General features: G+C 41.7%; 1 protein-coding gene across 2 annotated transcripts; it reads left to right on the top strand.

Moving 5' to 3' along the window:
• The first annotated feature begins 272 nt into the window (after positions 1 to 272).
• On the top strand, positions 273 to 22,804 carry tent4a (terminal nucleotidyltransferase 4A). 2 transcript variants are annotated; one of them, XM_080443246.1, is made up of 13 exons: positions 273 to 1,699; positions 4,619 to 4,742; positions 5,894 to 5,940; positions 6,360 to 6,480; positions 7,249 to 7,356; positions 11,227 to 11,355; positions 12,450 to 12,663; positions 13,241 to 13,367; positions 13,563 to 13,666; positions 14,375 to 14,550; positions 15,082 to 15,237; positions 16,229 to 16,282; positions 19,084 to 22,804. In XM_080443246.1, the coding sequence occupies exons 1-13, from the start codon at positions 657 to 659 to the stop codon at positions 19,264 to 19,266; spliced, it is 2,586 nt and encodes an 861-aa protein (XP_080299372.1). In that variant the 5' UTR covers positions 273 to 656; the 3' UTR covers positions 19,267 to 22,804. The 2 variants fall into 2 exon arrangements, with proteins under 2 accessions (XP_080299372.1, XP_080299371.1); XM_080443245.1 differs by having other exon boundaries at positions 16,229 to 16,423.
• The last annotated feature ends 124 nt before the right edge of the window (positions 22,805 to 22,928 follow it).

Below are 22,928 nucleotides of genomic sequence, written 5' to 3'. Positions count from 1 at the left end.
AAAGAAAGAAAAGAGACAAAACACTAGATTTCCCCCCCTCCCCCTGCAGCGTGGGACTGAGGTGTCTAATTTCTGTTTAATACTGCCACTTGCCATTTTCATGTTTTGGTATTAAAAAAATAAAACAAATAAAATAAAATATGTTTGCCGCTGCACGAATCTAATTTAACACGTTTTTTCACCTCGTGTTTATAGGGTTTATAGGGTTGTCCAAATAAATATTTGTAAAATGAAGTCCAAATATTGATATTGTGCAGTGAATGAATTGGCCAGCTGAGAGAGCTAGAGGGACTGTGGGCTGTTAGGAGAGGAGTGGGCGGTGGACGGGGGTGTGTTCACACGACCATCGTTTTAAAAATCCCACTCTCTACACATGCGCATCGATTTGAAGAGAATACGCCATATTGAATTCCCGTAGGGAAATCTGCTAGCATTTTTTTCAGCTAGCAGCAGCAGCAGCGGCGTCAAGGGCCACTTTATCAATGTGGTCCGGGTCGGTTTAATGTTTTAACACTTTTTTTTGTGTCGTAACGCGGGGTTGACTAGCAGCAGGGGTCGTATCCCCCGGTCCTTTGAAGTCGCGCGGGGTTTTGTAACGTTGTAACCGGCTCGGTGGTTTAGTTACCCAGACGAGGAGGGGTAAAAAAAGAAGTTGAATGGATCCGAGGGTCGCTTGGATTCAGCCCGAACAGAAAGGACCTGCGAACGCCTTGTGGATGCACGTCTGGGAGACGTCTCAGGGAGGACGGGCACATCAGCACCACCGCAATAATCAATGTCTCAGTTATCCCGCACCGTTGGACGTTTTTAAACATGTCGCGGCGTCAGGCGACAGCGGCGGCAACCGGAACGTTGCGTGTGTGAACGGCAGCAGCGGCAGCAGCCATCACAGCATCATGAACGGCAACGTTAACCACGGCACCGCCGCGATCATGCTGCCCACCGCCGCCGCCGCCAGCGGCCCCGGGAACTCTCTGACCCCACAGCACAGCACGGGCACGGCCGCCGTGCCCGTGCTGTTCGGCGGGGTCAGAGAGGCACCGCCGGCCGCCGATCACCCCACCGGCGAGGGGGATCAAGGAGGCAGAATGCCCCCGAAGAGCGGTTCCACCTCCTCCTCCTCCTCCTCTTCATCCCAGGAATCCACCGGAACGGACAGTCCATCCCCGAGCTGCTTCTCGTTATTATTAGAAAGGACTATTGGCGGCGGTGGACAGCATGCATTCACGGGGAATAATATGAATCAGAACGGAGGGGGAGGAGGTGCCAACAATGTCTTTAACTTCAATGACAGCATCATGCACAATAATGTCAACCATTATCTCCAGCAGCAGCAGCTACAGCAGCAAGAGGGGCATCACCTTCTTCACCATCATCATCACCACCCGGCGTTCACTTACACACAGCAGCAGCAGCAGATCTGTGGGATTAAGCGTCACCAGGTTCACCCTCCGAGTCCCACGTCTGGACCCGTCATAAACCATCACAACCACGGCCACCACCACCATCACAACCACCACCACCACCACCTGCATCACCTACATCACCCGGGCCGGAGGAAAAGTGGCGACAACAAGGCGAGCACGTATGGCATGAACTACCTGCTCAACGCGAACTGCACTACTAACGACAACTACAACGATCAGACCACCCGATGGACCCCCTGGAAGACCAGGACCTACAACCCCGGTGTCCTCGGGTGAGAAGATCGGTCTGAAAATGTTCAGTGTTGGATTTATTTTTATTTTATTGTATTTTATTTAGTAGATAAATTGGCAGTGGTGTAAAGTAAGTAAGTACATGTACTCAAGTACTGTACTATTTCCAATTTTCAGTACTTTTACTTCTACTCCACTACATCTCCTAGGCAAATATTGTACTTTTTTACTCCACTACAATTATTTGAACACTTTAGTTACTTTAGATTTCGAGTAATATTACAAAACATACATTAACCACTTCAGGCCATTTGAAAATAGCCGATCTACAAGGATATCTGCTATTTTCAAAAGATTTTTTATACATCTGAAAACTTGTGAAATGGGACATTCTGCATAATGAGTACTCTGTACTATTGGTACTTAAAGTACATTTTGTTACCAATACTTTTGTACTTTTACTCAAGTAAGTTTTGAATACTTTTACTCGTAACAGAGTATTTCTACATTGCAGTATTGATACTTTTACTCAAGTACAACATGCGAGTACTTTTTAAAATCAGAATGTTGAGAAGAGAAGCTTTATAAGAGGAAGTGTGTGGCAAGACAGAAGGAACATTAAGTGGGGAAAGTGTCGACCTGAGTGGCAACGATACATTTTGCATCTAGAAATACCATATTTTTTATGTCCTCAAAGTTATTTATGTCAGAAATTATTACTTTCTGTCCAGCGAGTCAAGTACAAGCAGCACACGAGTGAAGCTTAATTTACTGTTGCCTGCTGAAAAAAATAGCTGATCTACAAGCTAACAAGGCAGCTTGTAGATCTATTTTGTTTGGCAAGCGACTGGCTAAAATAGTAGCTAACCCCAAATACCCAGTTTGAGCTTAGCAACTGGCTTGGTAAGCTAATATTGCTAACTGATTCCTCCATTCAGCCGGTACTGTCTGTGCTTTAGGTTAGGAGGCTAACATGAGCACAAAGCTAATGTCCCCCTTCAGATATATATACTATAATGTTCAGAACCAGTATGACAGTGTATTGTGGCCCCTCACATTCAGAACCAGTGCAGAACAGTTTGATGGAGGCCCTCTCCCTCACACCAGACTCATATCTAGGGACATTTGAGAACATGTTGGAGGCCCTTGCTGTAAAGTGAAAAGTTAAACATGCTTTATTTTTTTTATTACACCAGAAGTGTAGTTTCATGACAAGATAATTGACCAGAACTTGTAAGTTGAAAACATATTTGCAACAACATTTGATTTCTTTTTTTTTTGTCCCATTTGTCTGATTTAGGGGACATTTTTGCCCGGCCCTTTGCCATTGTTTAATGATGAGGCTGATGAGTTTGTCAGAGGGTTGAGGTCATGAAACGGTTAACTTGTGGGAACAGAACAGTTCATACAGTTCTTGGTATAATATTGAGAGAGACAATCATGTGAGTCATTCAGTACAGCTGAAATGATCGACCAGGTTGTCAGACTTGTAAGTTACATTTGAGAATATAGCCATAACTCATTTTATGTTATGCTTAATTGACCTTAGCTCCAAAGCTGAATCTTAAGGACAGCAAATATCACTTGCTCTAAAAAGAGCATTGATTTCAAACATGATGCAGTTCCACCCTAAAAGCTCTATATTGTCATGGTTCTGTAAATAATGTGAAATGTGCCCCAGGCCATGTTTTATGGTTCATTTACTACATGTAGCTCATACCTGTCATGAACAGGAGTGTGGGGCACACTCTTCCATCTGTGAATGTTACTACCAAAGTAACTTGGCCTTTGACAATTGCATGGTATGCATACAAGTGATTTTAGCTGATTGGTTAGTGGTTAGTTTGCCTTACTGTATAGCCTTTTTAATTTAACCAATTTATACGGTTATTCATTGGAGCTGTCATACTCTGTCTACTCTTTAACATGTTAATAGCTCTAGTTATCAAGTTTTGACAAAGACACTCACAAAAAGGAGAGAGAGGAAGTGCCAATGTGTTGCATGAACTTGTGATGTTTGTAATGGAGGTTTACACCCACCTGGGATTTCTTTCAGTGCAAGAATTTGGTGCTTGTCAGGAAAGCAGTGAATCTTTGTGAAACTGAAGGGGTTTTGCTTAACCTCCTTCCCAGATCTTCATAATAGTTCAAACTGGCTTATTATGCTTTCTCATACAAAAGGGTGTATTTCATCTCAACTAGGCCAGTGCTTGTTAAGTAGTAAGCTAAGTAGTTTTCTATTCCTATTTCTAGCCTGTGAATGTAATGTGGAGCTATCTAATCTTGTGCCACATGAGGGTGCCCTTGCAACCGGGTTGCTTTGAAATCCCCTACAATATTCAATTATGATGCACTTTGTATTAGGAAAATAATAACTGAATAGTTGTGTGTGTGTGGTACATTGGCCTCATTGTAATGACTGCATGTCGTCCAGGGCAATTAGGAATTAATGAATTAATTAATTATGAATTGGTAATTGATGGTGGCAGGCAGTCTCCCTGCTCATGGGACACATTCCCAGATAAATGAATGGCCAGGGGGCTGAACAGAGATCCACTGTTCTTAGGCATCTGACTGGTCATAAATGTTTACATCATCCCATGCCCCTCTGCTGCCACACACGCAAAGACATGCCAACGATGAAAAATAAGTGGCGCTCAGGACCACTGTTGTTGCTCTGGACGATGAATTCGAATCCCTGTTTTATTTTTCTGCTCAAACCGTAGTTTGACTTCTGTATAAAGGTTGATCTCCTCATAAGAATAGAAACATGAGGAAAACCAAGGAAAGTAAGGACAAACTCAGTTTTCAAGGGCAATTTTAGGGTTAGCTTTTGAATTGGGTTGAGGCCCTGGATAAGGGTTACATTTAGACTTTGGAGAGGGGCAAGCTTAGGAGCTAGGAAATTAATGTAGTCTGTTTGTGTGTGGTAATAACCTTAATTCCTTCTCTGTGCTCAGACTCCATGAAGAGGTGATGGACTTCTACAAGTTCATGTCTCCGAGGCCAGAGGAAGCGGCTATGAGGAAGGAGGTGGTCAACAGGATAGAGAATGTGATCAAGGAGCTGTGGCCTACTGCAACTGTAAGACACACACAAGAGTATAGATATTTTGATTTTCGCGAAATAAATGTGGGTGAAGGGGGGGGGGGGGGTGTGCTGGGGGGTATTCCATATAACCCAAAACATGGCAGAAGACAAAGTTGTGTGTCTGAACCGTGACTTGTGCTACAATAATGGCCAACATACAAATAATGGGGAGGTTATTGTCTGTGTTGGCACAGATTGAACCTACTACCTTCACCAGAAAAATTACTGCTGCAATTGGATCGGTTTCATGTGTTAACTCCCGGGGAATCGAGTTTCGGTCTGCTAACCTACAATACGTGCATGTAGTTTTGTGAAAAATGTCATGTAGATATTATCTGTTCCCTTAACCCTTTAAAACCGTGAAAGCATCTGTCATTTTAGATTTTTGCGTTGGCTATTCAAAAATAGCAGATATACAAGCAAACTGCTTGTATGTACATCTGCTATTTTTGTGCATTTTTTTTAATATCTTGAAAGCGTGAGAACTACTGATTTGGAAGGCATTTGTAGAATCGGCCTCAGATCTTAATGGGTGAAGAGGATTGCCAACCCATGGTTCCTTCTATCAAGTCAAGAGACTTAAAAAATTGAGGCCTTGCTCCGGCGTAGGGTCCATAGGCAGAGGGTTGTCACACAGTGTGACAGCTGGACTCAATTCAACTCAAACTGACTCGTCTGACAAGGTGGATAATCACGGTTTTACCAAAATTGCGCAGTGTGGAAGCACCTATACATACCTAAAGGAGGTTGTGTGATGGGGTTCAAGAGGAGTACACCGACATTTTGGGAGATATAGCTGTTTATAAACTTACTTGGACTTGATGTTCAATATCATTTTCACTTCTATTGTGTTGTTCACTGGCCCAGTTTCCATGTTAGCATAACGTGTTGGCCTAGCATAAAGACTTGAAGCCTATCTGAATCAGTTGCCAACCTTCACCAAAGTGAAGAAATAACCATACAGCAACCCCAAAGCTGTCTTATTCACACAATACACATGCAGGAAAATAATTGTAAAAACGAGAGATGTTTTCAGAGAAGCTAGACAGTTGGAGTTTAACCAATTAATTTTTTAATTGAACCATGAACTCTGTTTTGCCTTGATTTTGTAAAATTGGCATTTCTTTTATCTTTGCTTATTTTAGGTCAAGATTTTTGGCAGCTTCAGCACTGGTCTCTATCTTCCAACAAGGTAAGGCCTGTAGTGTGTGATAGAACGGGCTTTAGTATGAGGGTACATTCTGCAATTACTGGAAGGTATTTTACTATTTTTATGTAGGGCTTGGCGATCTGACCTAAAACCACAATTACGATTAATGAACGATCAAAAAAAAAGAAGTGAAACTAGGAGATCTACCAGCTCACAACGTGTGAGCTTGTAGATCTGCTTGTTTCACTTTCATTTTATGCCACCATTGTACAACGAATGCTAAAAATCTATGCAAATGTTTTTGACGATTTGTTTATATAAGAAATATATTTATGTTATAAAAAAGAAAACTGCTTCTCGATTAATCAATTGACCTATATGAGCAAGATTTAAGTCTGTTATTGGTTCTAAATTAATTGCCCAGCCCTGTTTTTAATGTCCCAACTTTGCTTTGCCCTCAGTGACATAGACCTGGTGGTGTTTGGGAAGTGGGAACGGCCCCCACTGCAAGACCTGGAGCAAGCCCTGCGGAAACACAACGTGGCAGAACCTTTCTCCATCAAAGTGTTAGACAAAGCTACAGTAAGTAGTGGCCAGTGGAGTACATGCTCCACTGATTGTCATTAGTGATCCGGAACCGGAATCGGTTCCATCACATTCGGAAATGGTTTTCTCATTCTCTCAGAGGCTGGCATGTGGATTTCACGTCTCCTATACAATTACAATGCCAGTGGTTCTCAAACCTTTTAATTTCAACAACCATTACAAACCTGTATGGGTCCATTTGGAACCCCCTAAAGGAATCTTTAAGGAATCGGACCGTTAAGAGGGAATCGATAAGAAGTGTGATTTTTTTTTTCTCCCATTTTGTTGTTTTCCAGAAAGGGTTGAGAGAACAGAGCAGGGAGAAGAAAAAAAAAACATTAAATAAGCATGTTAAAAAGAACATAAAATAAAATCAAGATATCTACATAGCATAACACCAGCAAATACAGTATGTACATGAGTATGCATAAGGTGCAAACGTGTTAACACTTTCATGTTACCAAGGGGTACAACTTAAAATAAAGCACCAGCTCTTTGTATACTTCAATTGAACCCTATCATCCCTGTTCTGGGGCTAACATTCGGTGAAACTAGCAGTTCTGCAAGTTCACAATGCATCATATTGTGACACGAGCTTGTAGATCGGCTATTTTACAATGTTCAGCAAATACTGAAGATATGTAGTGTAGAGTGAAAACATTAGCAGGCCTAGTAGAGCCTGTGGGAATCCGCTCAACTACGTATAGGATCTAAGTGGCTTTAACAACATCTGTGGAAGTACTAATTCGCATTTCTTTTTTCCAGGTGCCAATCATTAAGCTGACAGACCAGGAGACGGAGGTCAAGGTGGACATCAGTTTCAACGTGGAGACTGGAGTGAAGGCTGCAGACTTCATCAAAGACTACGTTAAGGTAGCGTTGTCAGAAGATGAAAAAGCGATGTAAAAGCATCAACCTGTGTGAATGAGGCATCACCAAATTATAATTTTATGTGAAATATTCATATGGCCTTTTAACTAATTGTGAACATTAATTTAGAAATATTAAATAACAGAAAAAAAACTGGTGTTTAATATGAAAATATGCCCATGTTCAGTATTCTCCAATAGGAGAATCAATTTTCTTGTTCCCTCACCTATTAAACGTCAATTACTCTTACCTGTTTCAGCCAATTAAGCTACTAACATCTGGGCACAATCTGGCTCTACCAACACCAGCAGTTAGCTAGCTCATTTAACAAGTTTACTAAATAACATTTAGTACATTTATATTTATCAGTGCATTTAGCACAGATTTACATTTGGCAAAAATCTTAAGTGTCGGCTATGAATAAAAGAAAAGTGCATACTGAAAGCCACCATAAACGGTGGAAGGAAAAGTACATGTTTGTGGAACTTGAGCTAGAGAAGCCAATGTGCCTGCTTTAGCAGAGGTCTGTTATTTGACCATTGAGCGACATTTTCATGCACTTTAAATTTGGGACTCAAGAGAAATTATAACCTTTTTCTCTGTCAATTTGAGTCCTAAGGGCTCAATTTCCCTAGAATGAGGGTCCCTTCCAGTAGAAGTGGTCAACATGTAAGCATCAGTTGATCTTTGATAGGCACAACTCTGAACATTTTTGGAGTGAATATATTGCAGTGTGGAATGGATCAACACAGGAATTCAGCTTCTCTCACATGAATGCTAAAAACAAACACTTGTTCCTTGCAGGCAAACATGAATTTTCCTATCAGTTTTTTTTTCTCTGCTCTTTCCCACTCCAAACAGTGCAACTTCTCCCCTTAAGAAGTGTACAAATGTGTTGTTGCACAGACTTATTACCTTTATTGTTGTTACTATTATTGGTTACTGTTGTCAAGTGCTGTTGTCAACGTAATGCCATTGTTTATGGTTAATTGAAAAAGTATAGATGCACTGAATTATTTTTGAAAATTTACCTAAAGTAGTATAACTGTAATTAATGTATTAATCTTGTTTGATCACAGGTTGATGCCAATTTAAGGAAAAGTATTTGTGGCCCCCAGTAACTTACCGGTACCTTCTTCAAATCTGGCCCACTTAATAAGACATAAATAAAAATATATATTGCAGGCCTGGTGTAGTAGAGGATGCATGTCAGCTTCTTTTCACTTACAACATCCTGAATTCTAAATGTAGACGGTATTGTAGCACATACTCCATGCACTTATATAGCACATACTCCAAACACTTATAAAGGGCAACCGTCAACTTTGATATGCGAAGCTCCTTCGGGACTCGCAGAAGCTAATAACCACATGCATGTTGTCTCTAGTATAAACCACTCTGTCAGTGTTCTTTTTTTTTTGTTATCCAACATTTTCCAGTGCAAACCAAGAGCTGGTCCCAGTCCATCATAAATTACAGTATACATGTATGCATGTCGTGACTCGTTGCTCAATTTGACCGCATAGACCTAAGCTGTAGAAGGAAACGCACAATCTTGAGAAAAATCGTGTCGTGCCCCATTTACCTGCACTAGTACTGTTAGCACATGCCAACAGGAGACAAAAGCCACTTTCTTAAAAACAGAAAAAGTTGCAAATCTGTCCATGCATGTTAAAAGAGGGCATAATTAGTGATGTATTATGACAGGCTTCCAAGATTTGTCAACCTTCCCCCTTTAAAGGATTTGGAAAATTCCTACTTCAAAAGGACCAGCCATTGCTGTGTTCAAAGCCAATAGACCTTTGTTTCATTTCCTAAATCAGCCTGGAATAGACTCCAATGACTTTGCTCAGAGCATTATGGTTGGGCTGCTAATGACCTTGTTATGACAAACTGTCAACAATGTACTCCATTGAGGTGATTTTTAATTTTTCCATGACTTGTCAACTATCCTATAAATCACTTAAACCCTATATACATAATTGACCGGGGTCCCACAGGGGTCTGTACTTGGTCCCCTCTTTTTCCCCTCGACACCAAAACTCTTCGCTGAAAATAGCTGATCTGTTTGTGAGCTATTAGCTAGGCTTCATGTTGTTAAAGTCATTTACCAAATCGAGCCATGACTGGCAAAGTGATCTCTGAACGGAACAGCGGTAGCACCGGTTGAAGGTCATTATCCTCACTCAGTTTTGAAGAACTATTTTACAAATTACATTTGATGGAAGGGTCTACATTTGATGGAAGAGTAAGGGGACCTCCAACCACTGCAGATGTACTAGTTATATTGTATTAACTATCTACTGTACGTACGGATAGGATTTCTTCTTTAAAATAAGTCCTGGGTTGCAGCTACAGTATAAGCTTCTATTTTGGACTGTTGATATGTAGAGAGCTGACACTGTGCTCATTTTACTCTGTAGGTAAGCAACTTTTCTACAAATACAACACAGACCCAGAGTGGAATTTCCCTTTTTAAAGGCAGACCCACCTCTGCCCTAGTCACAGCTGTAGTGACTAATGCAATGGTCGAATTCCAGTGCATTAATGTTCCAGGCAGCTGTCAAGAATACAGGCTTTGCCTTTTTTGTCTGGTGCATATTTGCATGAGTTTTCCCCCTGACATGCATGCCACAGCTTGACGCACTACTATCTGAGCGGCCGTGGGATCAGGTCGATGATAGTTGATGTTGTTCCATCTGAAGGGATCCTGCACAGTCTTGCCAATAAAGGTCGCTTCCCCTGCAGTCACAAGAAGCTGTATTGCAGCTATTCCAGCTTTCACTTGTAGGACACTTAACTGACAGGGCACGTCATCTGTGACATACAGTACGCGTACCTGGGGGTAATTCTACTGTACATTATTGCTCCTGATATAAATAATTGTGTAAATGCAGTTAACATTTCATCGCTGTCGGGCAGAAACCTTGCATCTCCACATTTTGTCTTTTTTAACCCATTAAGACCTGGAACTGTGTCATTTTTAGATTTGAGCTAAAAAGCATTATTTTACACTTTGGCTATTCAAAAATAGCAGATATACAAGCTCGTAGCGCGGCACCGAGTGCCGCGCTACGAGCTTGTAGATCTGCTATTTTTGAAAAATCTTGAAAATGTGTGCAAATCGTTGAATATATATATTTTTAAAGCGAACATTTTTAACTCAAATCTTTGCTTCTGGGGGTCCCTGGAACAAAATATTTTGATCGGGGTCTGCGGCCAAATACATATAATTTTGGGCGTCCTTGACGTGAAAAAGATTGAGCACCACTGATATAGAAATATAGGTTTTTCAGAATACTGTTGGGATTTAGGAGACATGTAGAATCGGCTTCAGGTCTCAATGGGTTAAGATTTTTCATAAACAAATGCCCTATTTTATACTTCTTCATATGACGGTGTCATGCAAAAGTTGGCTTAAGACGCCAGGTTGAAAGTGATTAAATGTGTCTGTTTTATAAATATTTAAGTATGAAAAGTATGAAATGAGCCTGTGACTAAATAATAAGGGGGGGAATTATCTGTGTTCCATTGTAGTTAACGGGTTTGAACATAAAAGGTTTCCACCCGACAGCGACAACTCTTTTTTTTTTTTTCTCCACCCTGTTTTGGAAGCAAGATCACATGTGAATGTGGAGCTGAGATCGTTCTGCATATCCTTGTGATCGTTAGGATTGCTTGATCTCACCACCAGTCACGTGGACCCATATGGATTCCTATACATGGTCATTAAAAATCCCCAGAGCTCTTCAGTGACCCTCAACAAGTTACATAAATAGGACCAGTAATTGTACTTAACTGACCTCCCTTTCACTTAGATTTCCACACTATCCTCACCCCATCTCTCTTTGCGTCTCTTCCTTTGCACCACAGAAGTATCCAGTGCTGCCTTATCTCATCTTTGTTCTGAAGCAGTTTCTGCTGCAGAGGGACCTGAATGAAGTCTTCACCGGTGGCATCAGCTCCTACAGTCTCATCCTCATGGTCATCAGCTTCCTACAGGTAGGAGACATGCGCGCGCACACACACACACACACACACACAAATGTGCTTCATGGAAGAAAAGGAACACTGCAATAGTTGTGCAATATATCAGTGCATTCTTTAATAAGAATTACATATTTTAACTTAAACACTGGCATTCCTATTCTGGGGGCAATCATTAAAAATTGGGAAAGGTTCCAGCACGATCTGACCCCCACTGACTCATTATAACTCTTTGACTGCGGTTGACTCGATAACGCGTCAATTGCTAGTTTGTCCAGTTGGCCGTCGACGCGTTAGACGCGTTGGACGCGCATTCATTGTTTAATCTCTGATCGCGCTATTCTGCAATGTTTCACTCTAGGATTCGAGTTCCACTTACTTCACCCACACTTGCATCCGGTTTTATGACGCAGATTCCGTTTCCGGTTTTCTTTTTTTTTCACGGTCATTTTCGGCCAGAATAGGGAAACACACGGTTTTTCACACGGTATAAAATACGAACGGAGAGGTCCACTTCTATAATCTATAGTCTGGGTGACGAACAGTCATCGCCGTCGTGTATCACATCGTAAATTTTTGCAATCGGAGAATCTGAGAACACGTCACATCCGGTTTGACGTATTTCACTGTTTGGCTCTGTTGGGGGGGGGGGGGGGGGGGGGCAGCGAGTCAGCAAGCTGATGAAAGTGTCTATTTGCTGCTCTCTAGTGGTGGAACCATCGTATGTGTTCAAAACCGCAGCTAGACATACTACGGTATATGAAAATTAAATAACAAAATAACAACAACAAAAAACACGAAAATCGCTGGCACTGGGGGAGTACTTTATGAAAATACTCTGGCAGTCAAAGAGTTAAAATCAAAGTACCTTTTTTTTTTTAAATATAAAACTTCAGTTCAAAAAACTAAATCATGGACGTACTTCCATGGCACAAGACATTTGCCGTTGGATCGGTCCAGCGGGTTGCAAAATTAGCGACAGGCATACAGACAAGACCCTCTTATAGGGAAAAACCTGAATGCAATGCTAGTACACAGTCCTGCACACTATCATAACCTGTGTGACGTGCGCTATAACCCTGACCTCCCCATCCATCCCTTCCTATTAGCGACACCCTCGCATCGATGCCAGGAGCGACCAGGCCAACCTGGGGGTCTTGCTCATAGAGTTCTTTGAGCTCTACGGACGCCATTTTAACTACTTGAAGACGGGCATCCGCATCAAGAACGGAGGAGCCTACGTTTCCAAGGAGGAGATGATGAAAGCCATGAACAACGGCTACCGGCCGTCCATGCTCTGCATAGAGGACCCACTGCTACCAGGTGTGTGTGAGTGTGTGTGTGTGTAGTGTACATGCTGTTTAGTGCCAAAGTGTGTTTTGCGTTTTGGTTTTCACGACTCCATCGTATGATGGTATATAAATTAGGCATTATTCATAGGAGTTTGTCATATTAACCGTCAGTAGCATATAAATACATTATAATGTTGGTGGAATTACCGTTCATCATTCCTGGGATTTGTTTGGAAGAAATTCAGAATGTTTTCTCATCCTCTTGAAGATGGATATGTGATGGTAAATGTATGCTCAAAATCTCAATTAGAGTTATAAGCAGTTGGGACCTCTTGAAACTACTAAGTCATACTCTTCTTGGCCCAATTTGTACGTAAAATGAAATTTCAAACACCAACACAAATCAGAAGATTCAGGATGGGAATTTTTGTTTTTACTGAAATGTTCATGTTTTCATTTAGACAGCAGAGTTTCATATTTCGAGCATGTAACGTAACCTCTCGACGGAAGAACGAGATGAAATGAAGACGACAACAGTAGCTAAAGCCTACTAACTCTATGAATGCTCAGGATGCTGATATGCCGTTTTGTGTGTGTGTGTTGTCCAGGTAACGATGTAGGCAGGAGTTCATATGGGGCTATGCATGTCAAGCATGTGTTTGACTATGCCTACACCGTCTTGGGTCATGCTGTGTCACCGCTTGCACGGTCCTACCCCAACAACGACTCTGAGAGGTTAGACACACAAACTCCATGTGCAATTTTTACTTCATTCAAACATCCGGTAACAGATTCTGATATTTAACGATTTTGATATTTGCATCACAATATATTGATACACATTTGGTCAAAATATATTGTGATATTTGGTTTTGTCCGTATCGCCCATTGACCAAAAAACTAATACAATACTTGACTTAACTCCCACAGCACCTTAGGGAGAATAATCCGATTGACCCAGGAAGTGATTGACTACCGGGAATGGATCATCAGGAAATGGGGAGGCAAGCACCTGGCACGCATGGAAAGCAGAGGTGAGATTCCTAAAACTTTAAAGCTGCAAATCCTCTTGTGCCCTACCCCTGGATTCAAACCTGGGTTTCGCATGAGAGACCAAACGTCTACCACTCAAAGAAGAGGGAATTCCTGCTTGACCAGGGGAAATATTACGGGCATGAGCTTCAGGAAGATCTACTTGTCGACCACCTCCAGCCACTGCAGATGTGCTAGTATTAACATACTCTGCCATACAGATTGGTCAAATTAACTCTCTCAGTGCCAATGAAATAATTTTTTTCAAAGTACAAAAAAAGTGCTTAGGAAGCGAGATACAGCCTTTTTCAGTTATAAGTTAAACAAAGAGTGGATGGAGCTGCAAATCTTCAGATAATTATATCTTCGGTTCTGAACATTTTTTTCCAAAAAATCCAGAGTTTTTTTTTAAACTCAGGATTTTTCGTTCTGGCACTGAGGGCATTCAGAAAAAACTCGGGATAACTTGGGGCTTGGCACTGAGAGAGTTAACATTTTATTAAAATAATTGATTGCAGCTTTAAAAACTTTGCTAACTTAAAGAACAATATCAGGGATAATGTCTTGAGAGCAAGACTGATTCAATATTTACAAAATAAAATATTAATGAAACCGTAATCCAACTGTAGTTGTTTGCTCGATTTATCTGGCCTGCAGTGTGCAGCGATGTGCAACTGTTTGTTCATGTGTCCTTACTGGTTGCCTTCCAGTTTCACTCGCCAAAGATCCCGAGTTGGAGCAGCAGGAGCCGGGCGGCGTGGTCGGGGTGGACGAGCAGCAGAGAGACTCGGGGTCCCCTCACAGCGCTGACTCGCCCATGTCCATCTCCAGTCCGCAGCAGCATTCCTCAGCCTCCTCCGTGTCCTCGCTCTCCGGATCAGACAACGTAATGAAACACACAGACAGAGAAAACGTTAAACAGTTTTGAGTGCAGATGTGTCGTTCCATCATTATGATGATTAATGTAGGAAAATAGTAGATCAACTCTCACGGCACTTGTTGTGGGATTTTATATTGGCCATTTTTCAGCATGTGAAAGTATGAATTAGGCTTAAAGGAGGAGTTCACCCCAAAAATTACTTATTTTCTATCAATAGCCTTGAATCCATGGATTAATTTTTGTTATTGTCGCATTCCTAAGCTAATAATTTGATTCCCGTCTCCTACCGGCTAATGTATCTGGTAGGAGACACAAAGTAGATTATTTGTGTCTCCTACCGGAAATACACACGGTCATCAAATTATTGTCTTGTATTGTCAAAAACAAAAATTAATCCATGAAATCAAGGCTTCATGGGGTGTGTAATTGATATAAAATAAGTAATTTTTTGGGTGAACTCCTCCTTTAAGAGTGCTTGTAGAGATGAAGCTGTCATTACTAATCCTTCCTTTCTTGGCTTTCTTTCTGATGTCTCAGGACTCTGATTCCACACCTCCTCCATGCCCTGTTGCACCACCTCCCCTGCCTCAGTACCGACCGTACCAACATCTGAGCCTGGCATTACCTCCAGGCCTCACCATGAACAAGCCTGGCATGGGCGGCCCTCAATTCATCATTACCCCAGGTTCACAGGTAGGCACTGTAGCACCGGAACTTATGGACAAGGCCTGGGCACAACATATATTATATTGGGCCTATGTTATAATAATTATACTATATGAAATTATATAATATATTAATTATAGCTGTTGTCTATAGCTAAGCTTATTATGATAGACTTTCAAATTGATTTCTTCCAATTGGTATGTTTTCAAAGAAAATGTCTGTGCTTGCTCCATTTAGCATCTGTGAAGTTATTCTCCTGACAAGCCTGAGTACATTTTTGACAGTGATTTCAGTTTGAAATGACGACACAATGAATCTGTTTCAGCAAAAGCTGTTTAATTTTGAGTTATATTTGATAACGTCTTCGTTTGGAGAAATGTTTTTTGTATTCTAATATCATCATAATCGACGGTCACATACCTGACAAAATTGCTGGGCTGGTTTTGTTTATTTTGGAACACAGTTCTTATATGACGTGATCTAAGATTCCCCTATGGGAAATCCTCTACAAGTTCACAACACGACGTGTTATGACCTTGTAGATCTGATATTTTTGACAAATGTTGGCTTAATATGACATGCTCGGAAAAGGGACGCTAGGGTTCAAGAAGCTAGCTGGACTCTACAGTGCATGTATGGCACCAACTACTAGGGCTACAACTGTCGATTATTTTCTTAACGATTTATTGTATGGACCACTAATCGAGAAGCAGGTTTTTTTTTGTATCTGTCTGTACTTTGGATTGGGATCAATGTTGCCACATTTTGCCAGAGGAATAAGTAAGCAGGTCTATAAAAACGATGCTCATATCCCCAACGGGTATGGACTAGTATTTTATAATTGACTAAATCGCTTGTAGATCAGCTATTTTCGCAATTAATTTTAGAATTTCTTTCTTTTATTTTTTATTAAAATCAATAATTATTTATAACCGATTTAAATCGATTAGGTCTAACTGTTGCACCCCTACTAACTTCCGTCCTGTTGTCTTTGTGTCTCCTTCCGTCCTGCCGTCAGGCTCACATGTCGCTGCCTGCTGGTCTGGCGCTGCACTCCCTGCCTGGCAGACAGGTGTGTATAGACACCGCCGGACTCCCCTCCTCCTTCTTCCACATGCACCCCCAAGCTCATGCACATGCCCCCGCCCCCTCCTCCAGCCCCCAGCCTCCTCCTCCTCCTCCGCACAGCCCCCACTCCAGCCACACACTCCAGGTAGGCGCCGGATGGCCACGTAAAACTCACACACAACAACACACTGTTCCGTTTTTATTTTCATTTGGCCTTTATATTACAAAGGTGAAGTCCCATTCGGATACAAGGTGTCTTTTACGAGGGAGCTCTGTTTAGGGTAGCAGCAGTACAAGATGTTGCAACTTACACACAGGGTTCCCACGATCATGAAATTCGTGAAAATATTTCTTAAATTGGAAGATTTCCAGTCCTGAAAAAGGTTTAGAATTGATCCAAGTGTTTTGGAAAAATATTTGGCTATGCATTGTTTTGGGCTATTGATTTTGTTAATCAAAAACATGTTCCAAAACATGTCTAAAAAGTTTTGCACCAAACGGGCGGCGTGATTGCAGCCTAATGTATACCGCACGTCATGTGACAAAAATAACAGACCTACAAGATCATTACCTGCTTCAGTGTGATGCATTGTAAGCTTGTAGATCCGTTTTTTTTGTCATGCGACACCCTCACTAAAGTATGAATCAATCAAGTGACACAACAAATAGTGATGGGAATTATCCTTCTTTACGTTGTAGTTAGTCAGTCAGTACTGTTCACTAAAAGGATTTGTTCATCCAGTACTATTTCCTGTGTTGTGTCGTCACTCACTGAACTGGCAGTTCATTCTCTCACACTGAATCAGGAACGGTACTGACCGAAACCACCTCAAATCGTTCTGTAAATTACTGAAACGATTTGAGGTGGTCCCGGTCAATATTGTTTCCGTGTGAGCGTGAGCGAGTGACTGTCTGTTTACGTCGTTCGCGTCAATGCCGTAATGAGTCTTGCACTCTGGTGCGCTATGCCCTAGGATAGGTGGTTTAGCAAAAATGTGGCATGATATTTAGAATGGAATGCTCTCAGTCTATTGCATGTTTAGACGCAAAGGGATAGGCCTACCATTCTATAGAGGTAAGAAGGAGACACTAGAGCAACTCAGATGAGTTATTTTTGCTACACTGCCTGTCTTTGGGCATTGCACACTGGAGTAAGAGGCTCAATATTGCGCTGAATGATTGCTATATAGGCCTGGAAATCAGGTGAAATATTTTGAAAAAGGTTTGGAAATGAATTGGTAAAAATGTGTGGGAACCCTGTACACAACAAAAAACATTTACACATTTACATAAAACTGAACCGTTCAAAATAAGTTACGAGTGCAAACAAAGAATTAATAGCACACTTTAGGAATTCAATAGAAAACATTTGATCTGTCTCCAATCACATGCACACGTCTTATCACTTTCTAATTGATTTTTATCATATTTTTTGTATTTTATTTTTCATTCTGGAGGCCTTTTGTTTGTTTTTGTCTAAGTCAAAAACATTGTCAGATGCTGTAAAAAAAATATAAAGAGGACCCCAACGGAAACAAGTCCGCAAGGACTTTTTTGGTCGGACCTTTTAGACAAAAGTATTATAAATGTAACTGTGTTGTTTTACATTCTTTTGCCTAATACAAATTTCAATCAATCAATCAAAAAAAAACATTTGGACCTGAGACCCATTCTAAAAACAGGGGAAAAAACCTCTTAAAATCCTTATATACATTTTCTGAAAAACTTCTTTCTTTAAAAAAACAAACAAGAAAAAGTGCTTATCGGAGCACAGGTCTCTGCCAGTTCAGGTAGGTTATTGTGGGCCAGCAATGTTGATGGAATATGAAAAATCTGACAGATCCGTCTTAATCACATGACTATAGAGATAATGTGTAAAACGTTTTGCGGCAATCAGACGCTGCGTTCATGATTTTAGACATTTTGTTCAAAATAAGCCACTCCTGCAAACGTTAGATGCCAATCTGGATGGAAAATGAAATATGGGACAGATTCGTCTTTTTCACATGGCTATAGATGTGTACCGATTTCAGTGATGTTTGGACAAAATCTGTAGCAGTAATATATAAAAGATTTATTTTGCTAAAATTGGCCTCCTGGTGGCACTATAACAGGACAATGTGAAAAGGGAGGCATTTGTTCCTCGGCCTAGTAGGAATGTACGTGCAAAGTTTCACAGCAATCGGTTCATGATTTGAGGCATTTTGTTCAAAACGGGCCACTCCTGGAAACTTTAAATGCCGCCAATGTTAGGCAATCAGGATGGAACATGAAAAACATCCAGGGAGTTTGTTTACACAGTTTCACGTCGATCGGACCGTAGATTAGCTGTTCACAGACGGACGGACACACACACACACAGACGGACGGACAGACAGGGTGCAAAACCGTCTCGGCCATGCCTTCGGCCTGTCGGAGACAATAAAACAATGTTATATATTCATACTGTAGCAACAACTAAAATGACACAGACCTGAGGCAGATTCTAAAAACGCCTTCTAAATGTTGTGGAAGTGCTGATATGCTCTTTCCTTTTATCACCAAATAAATTCATTCATTAAATTCATTCATTCATTCATTCAATCCTTACCAAGTTTTTTGAAAACTTCAAATTCTTATTCAAAAAAATAAATACAAATAAAACTCAACAACTAAAATAATACAGAGGCGTTCCCGGCTTAAAAGGTATAACAATGTATAGGTCTAACCAGTCAAAAATATTGTCTGCACGGTAGTTGTCATCCATACTAAAAAAAATGTCTTCCTTGTCGTGTCTCTCCCTCTCCGGTCCTCCTCCTCCTCCAGAACGGAGCCGCCAAGTTCAACGTGAAGGCCTTCCACAATCCAGCTCTGGTCAACACCGCCAGCGCCGTTCTGGCCAACAACCGCAACGGACACACGTCACATGCCCACACGCACACGCAGTACAACCGCAACACCTGGCGCCGCAGGAAGCGAGACAGCCTGCCCGTCAGCCTCAGCAGATAGAGAACACTCCACATCCCCCCCCCCTCTTCCTCTCGGTTTGCTCATCCCGGCACCTCTTCATCCTGGGGGAGGACAACGGACGCAGATGAGCCCATTACTGAAAATAGCAGATGTACAAGCTTGTAGATCTGCTGTTCTCAAGGTGCGACACTGTCGTACGACGAAGTATATACTATAAACCCAGGCTTATCAGAGACCAGCAGTGAACTCACTCTTTATCTCTCGCAGGCTGCCTCCGTGTGAGAATACGGCCTTCATCCGTTGCATTTCTCTCCTCTTCCCTCGTCTCCACCTTTCCGTTAACTCATTCTGTCCATCTCTGCATGTGTTTTTTTTCTTCTTTTTTTTCCCCACGCCCTTTTTTTTGCATTTAGTTTACTGGAGCAGGGCAGACCGGCACTCTGCCTGACAGCATGGCGCACCCAACGGATACCTTCTCGGATTTGAGTTTTGTCTGTTACAGTTTCGTGTCACTTTTGAGTTTACCATCGCTTCTTTTGTTTGCGTTGTAATTAGTTTTTTCACTGTTCTTATCATTTGGGACTGGTAGTGATTGTTAACTGTAAGGTGGGGAGCAACAAATCCGTGTTTGGTGTCCCGTAGGATCCTATTCTGGTGAACTTGTCTCGACCATGTCTCTACGCTGTTCTCGAACCCGCGCAGCCAAGCTGCCTGTTCTTGACCTTCATAACGTATTTCCATTGTACTCACTTAAGGTCAAACGTTTTTTGATTTGTGCAATAGTGTTCATTTTTTTTCTTTTTTGTAAGTACAGTAAATGTTTATTTAACTTTTTGTGCATATGTAAAAACTTTTTTTTATATGCTTATTTTATTTTTGTAGTTATTTTTTGTTAATTTTGCAGAGTTTACAGAACCCTTCTCCAGGCAGCATTTATGGAGAGTGTGTATTGGATGGCGAAGTGTGTGTGTGTCTGTGTGTGTATTGAATGTGTAAAGTGAGGTTGAGATGTACCCCATGGACCACCCCCATACCCCTCTCGGATGTTGTATTTGGTGTCATAGGAAACAGGACAGTGGCGAGGAGTCACACCTGTCACACCTCTCTTGGTCTTCTGAAAAACACAGTCCAAGGTGAGCCTGGACGGAGGAGCAGTGCTGAAATGAACCGTGGGATATCGGAGCAGATGTATCTTCTTTATCCCACAAGAGAGAGGTCTCGTGCTAGTGTAGAAACTCCAGAGTGAACAGAGAATGGTCGCACCACTACTGCAGTGTGTGCGCCCCTTCTGTCAGACTGTACTATTAACATACCTTGTCAGGGGAGGTGTGGCAGAAAGTCTGCCATCATTGTCTTGGCATTCTGTCCCAAACTGGAGGTGATTTTAACAATGAAAGCAATCCGATCACAGGATTTTTCTTTGTTCGTTTTTTTTTTAGCATGAGAGCCCAACTTCCTCAAACGTGTCGTATGCTTGTGTGTCTTCATAAGTGTGTTTGTCTCCTTGTATTAAAGTGATGTATGAGGCCTTGGGCTTTTAGATGAAGAGACAGTTTAAAAAACTCACCTGAACTTGAAGCGCAAGAGTTAGACCCGGCAGTTGACGCAAGCCCACTGATCCGGGATAAAAGAACTTGTGCCATGTTTCCGGGGGACGTGGTCATGGAAGTCTTGTCCCAGGTCACTACCTGAGGTTCAGCTCTTGCCTGTAGCTGTAAATCAGTGCAGAACAACACTAAGGTGCTTAATGATGAGGGTCTCTCCTTCATAGCAAGAGGACAAGAGGAGGGAGGGATTCTTCCCCAAACCAAGGACCCTAGAGAAAGGGAATTATATTTTGATTCCGTTGTGGAATCTTGTGGATATTTGATTGCCAGGTACTTCCGCTAGTTGTTTGCAATGCCTTTCTTTGTGTTTACTTGGGGTGTGTGTACGTCGTTTTTGCGGGCGCACAGTTTTAACAACACACGCATACATTACTCACAGATGGGACTGTCGGAGGCTGTGACATGCTGCACATGTCAGTGTTATTACTATGCAAGTGGATTTATTCTAATGAACGTGTCACCTCTATATTTCTGTTTCAGTGCTCTTTTTTTTTTGATGACAAACACTGCTTGTTGGGACTTGGAGCAATGTTACCAACTTGTCAGACTAGAGTTTTGGCATTTCTACCATCAGATGGGCGGACCTGCCAGCCGACTCACTGGTGAACTAGCCCAGACCCCTTTCCCGACCATCACAACACCCCATGTATCTGTATGTAAGCCTTGATATGTTTGAAATTCTGGTTTTGTACATCTGTCAGTCCAATGTAAGGATAGGGGATGTTCATGTTTGGGTCTGTGTAGTGTGTGTGTCTCAGTGAAGCGTGTGAGAAACGGAACTAGAATCACAAACAAACCGCTGCAGTTTTTCTTTAAAAGAATGTTTTATCCATCACCCTGCAGCTTGTGAACCATTGCACCCAGAGAGCGACTTGCACTCTGCAGTGCCCCCATTGGAACTGGGAACACAGGTGTCTGGCTTCTGACTCCTCCACATTTACTGAGACTTGAGTTCTGAACTTTACACTCTGTATTTTTATTTTAGTTTTTATCTTTAAACCACGGTAACTTGATTGGTTGGTCAAACCTCCACCAGGCCCCGTTCTCCATCTTCAGTCTCATAAAAGCAGATTGTGGAGCTGCCTTTCCCAAGCTAAAGACTCCCAAGACTAATAGAATAGACTAATTTGGCCCTTAGGTGGAGACTGGAGATATCTCTCATTTAATGGATTGATAAAAGTCGCACCAAATCAAGTATTACAATGCAAATGAGTGCTTAAACACTGTGCAGAGACGTTAATTGCCTGCAAAAAAACTGCATAAACTGCTTTTCCACATTTTAGATCATGTATTTCTCACGCACACAGAAGATATTGGGAGAACATAAGTCCCATGAAATGTCTGATCAGTGTCAGCTTGTTTGGAAACCTAAAGCTGCCATCCCCCCAAGCTCTGTCTGGAAAAAATAAATGAGCCAGCACAGATGAAAACAAAAAAACAACCATTAGTGGAGGTTTGTCGACCAGGTTCGAGTTGCCTGCCATTCGGCAGAGCTGAGACTGACATGCGGTAAACTAACAAGTCTGTACATTTCAGTGGTCCTGTGTAGCTTGCTGTCCTTTGTTCACTTTTTTTCTCTGATCGTAGGGTGATTGGACAAGTGAAAGCAAAATACCTGGTCACCTTCTGACACATTGCTTTGACCTATCCACATTAGTGTAAGTGAGTGAAAGGGAAGCACAGTTAAGAGAGTGACAGTGAACCGCTGAGATTCTGGCGTACGTATGTATGCAATGTAACGCACCCCCATTGCAATACAATGAGGGATTTTAAACTGGTGGCTGCCATTTAGTGAAAGGTGGCAGCCCCCTCTGTGTCCTGGCCAATTCATCTGGGCAGTAGCCCTCAAAATGGCTGCTTAGCTAGCGGTGGCCGGAGGGACTCCACTGCCCAGCTTTTGTTTTGAACATTTTTATGTACCGGTATATTTTTTTCTATTTTATTTTTTAATAAACATTTTAAAACTGCCAGTCACTGTATGGGTTTTTATTTAGCATTTGTGTTTCAAATGTGAGGTTAGTCTGGTAGTGTGATGCATTTTTGGAAGTACTACTGTACTTGGTGTAGATAGTACTGAAAACCTGATAAAGTTGA

The sequence above is a fragment of the Gymnoscopelus braueri genome (genome assembly GCF_963280865.1).
Source record: "Gymnoscopelus braueri genome assembly, chromosome: 11".
Classification (NCBI taxonomy): Eukaryota; Metazoa; Chordata; class Actinopteri; order Myctophiformes; family Myctophidae; genus Gymnoscopelus; species Gymnoscopelus braueri.
The sequence above is the reverse complement of the archived record's forward strand: the minus strand, read 5'-3'. Positions and strand labels throughout refer to the sequence as shown.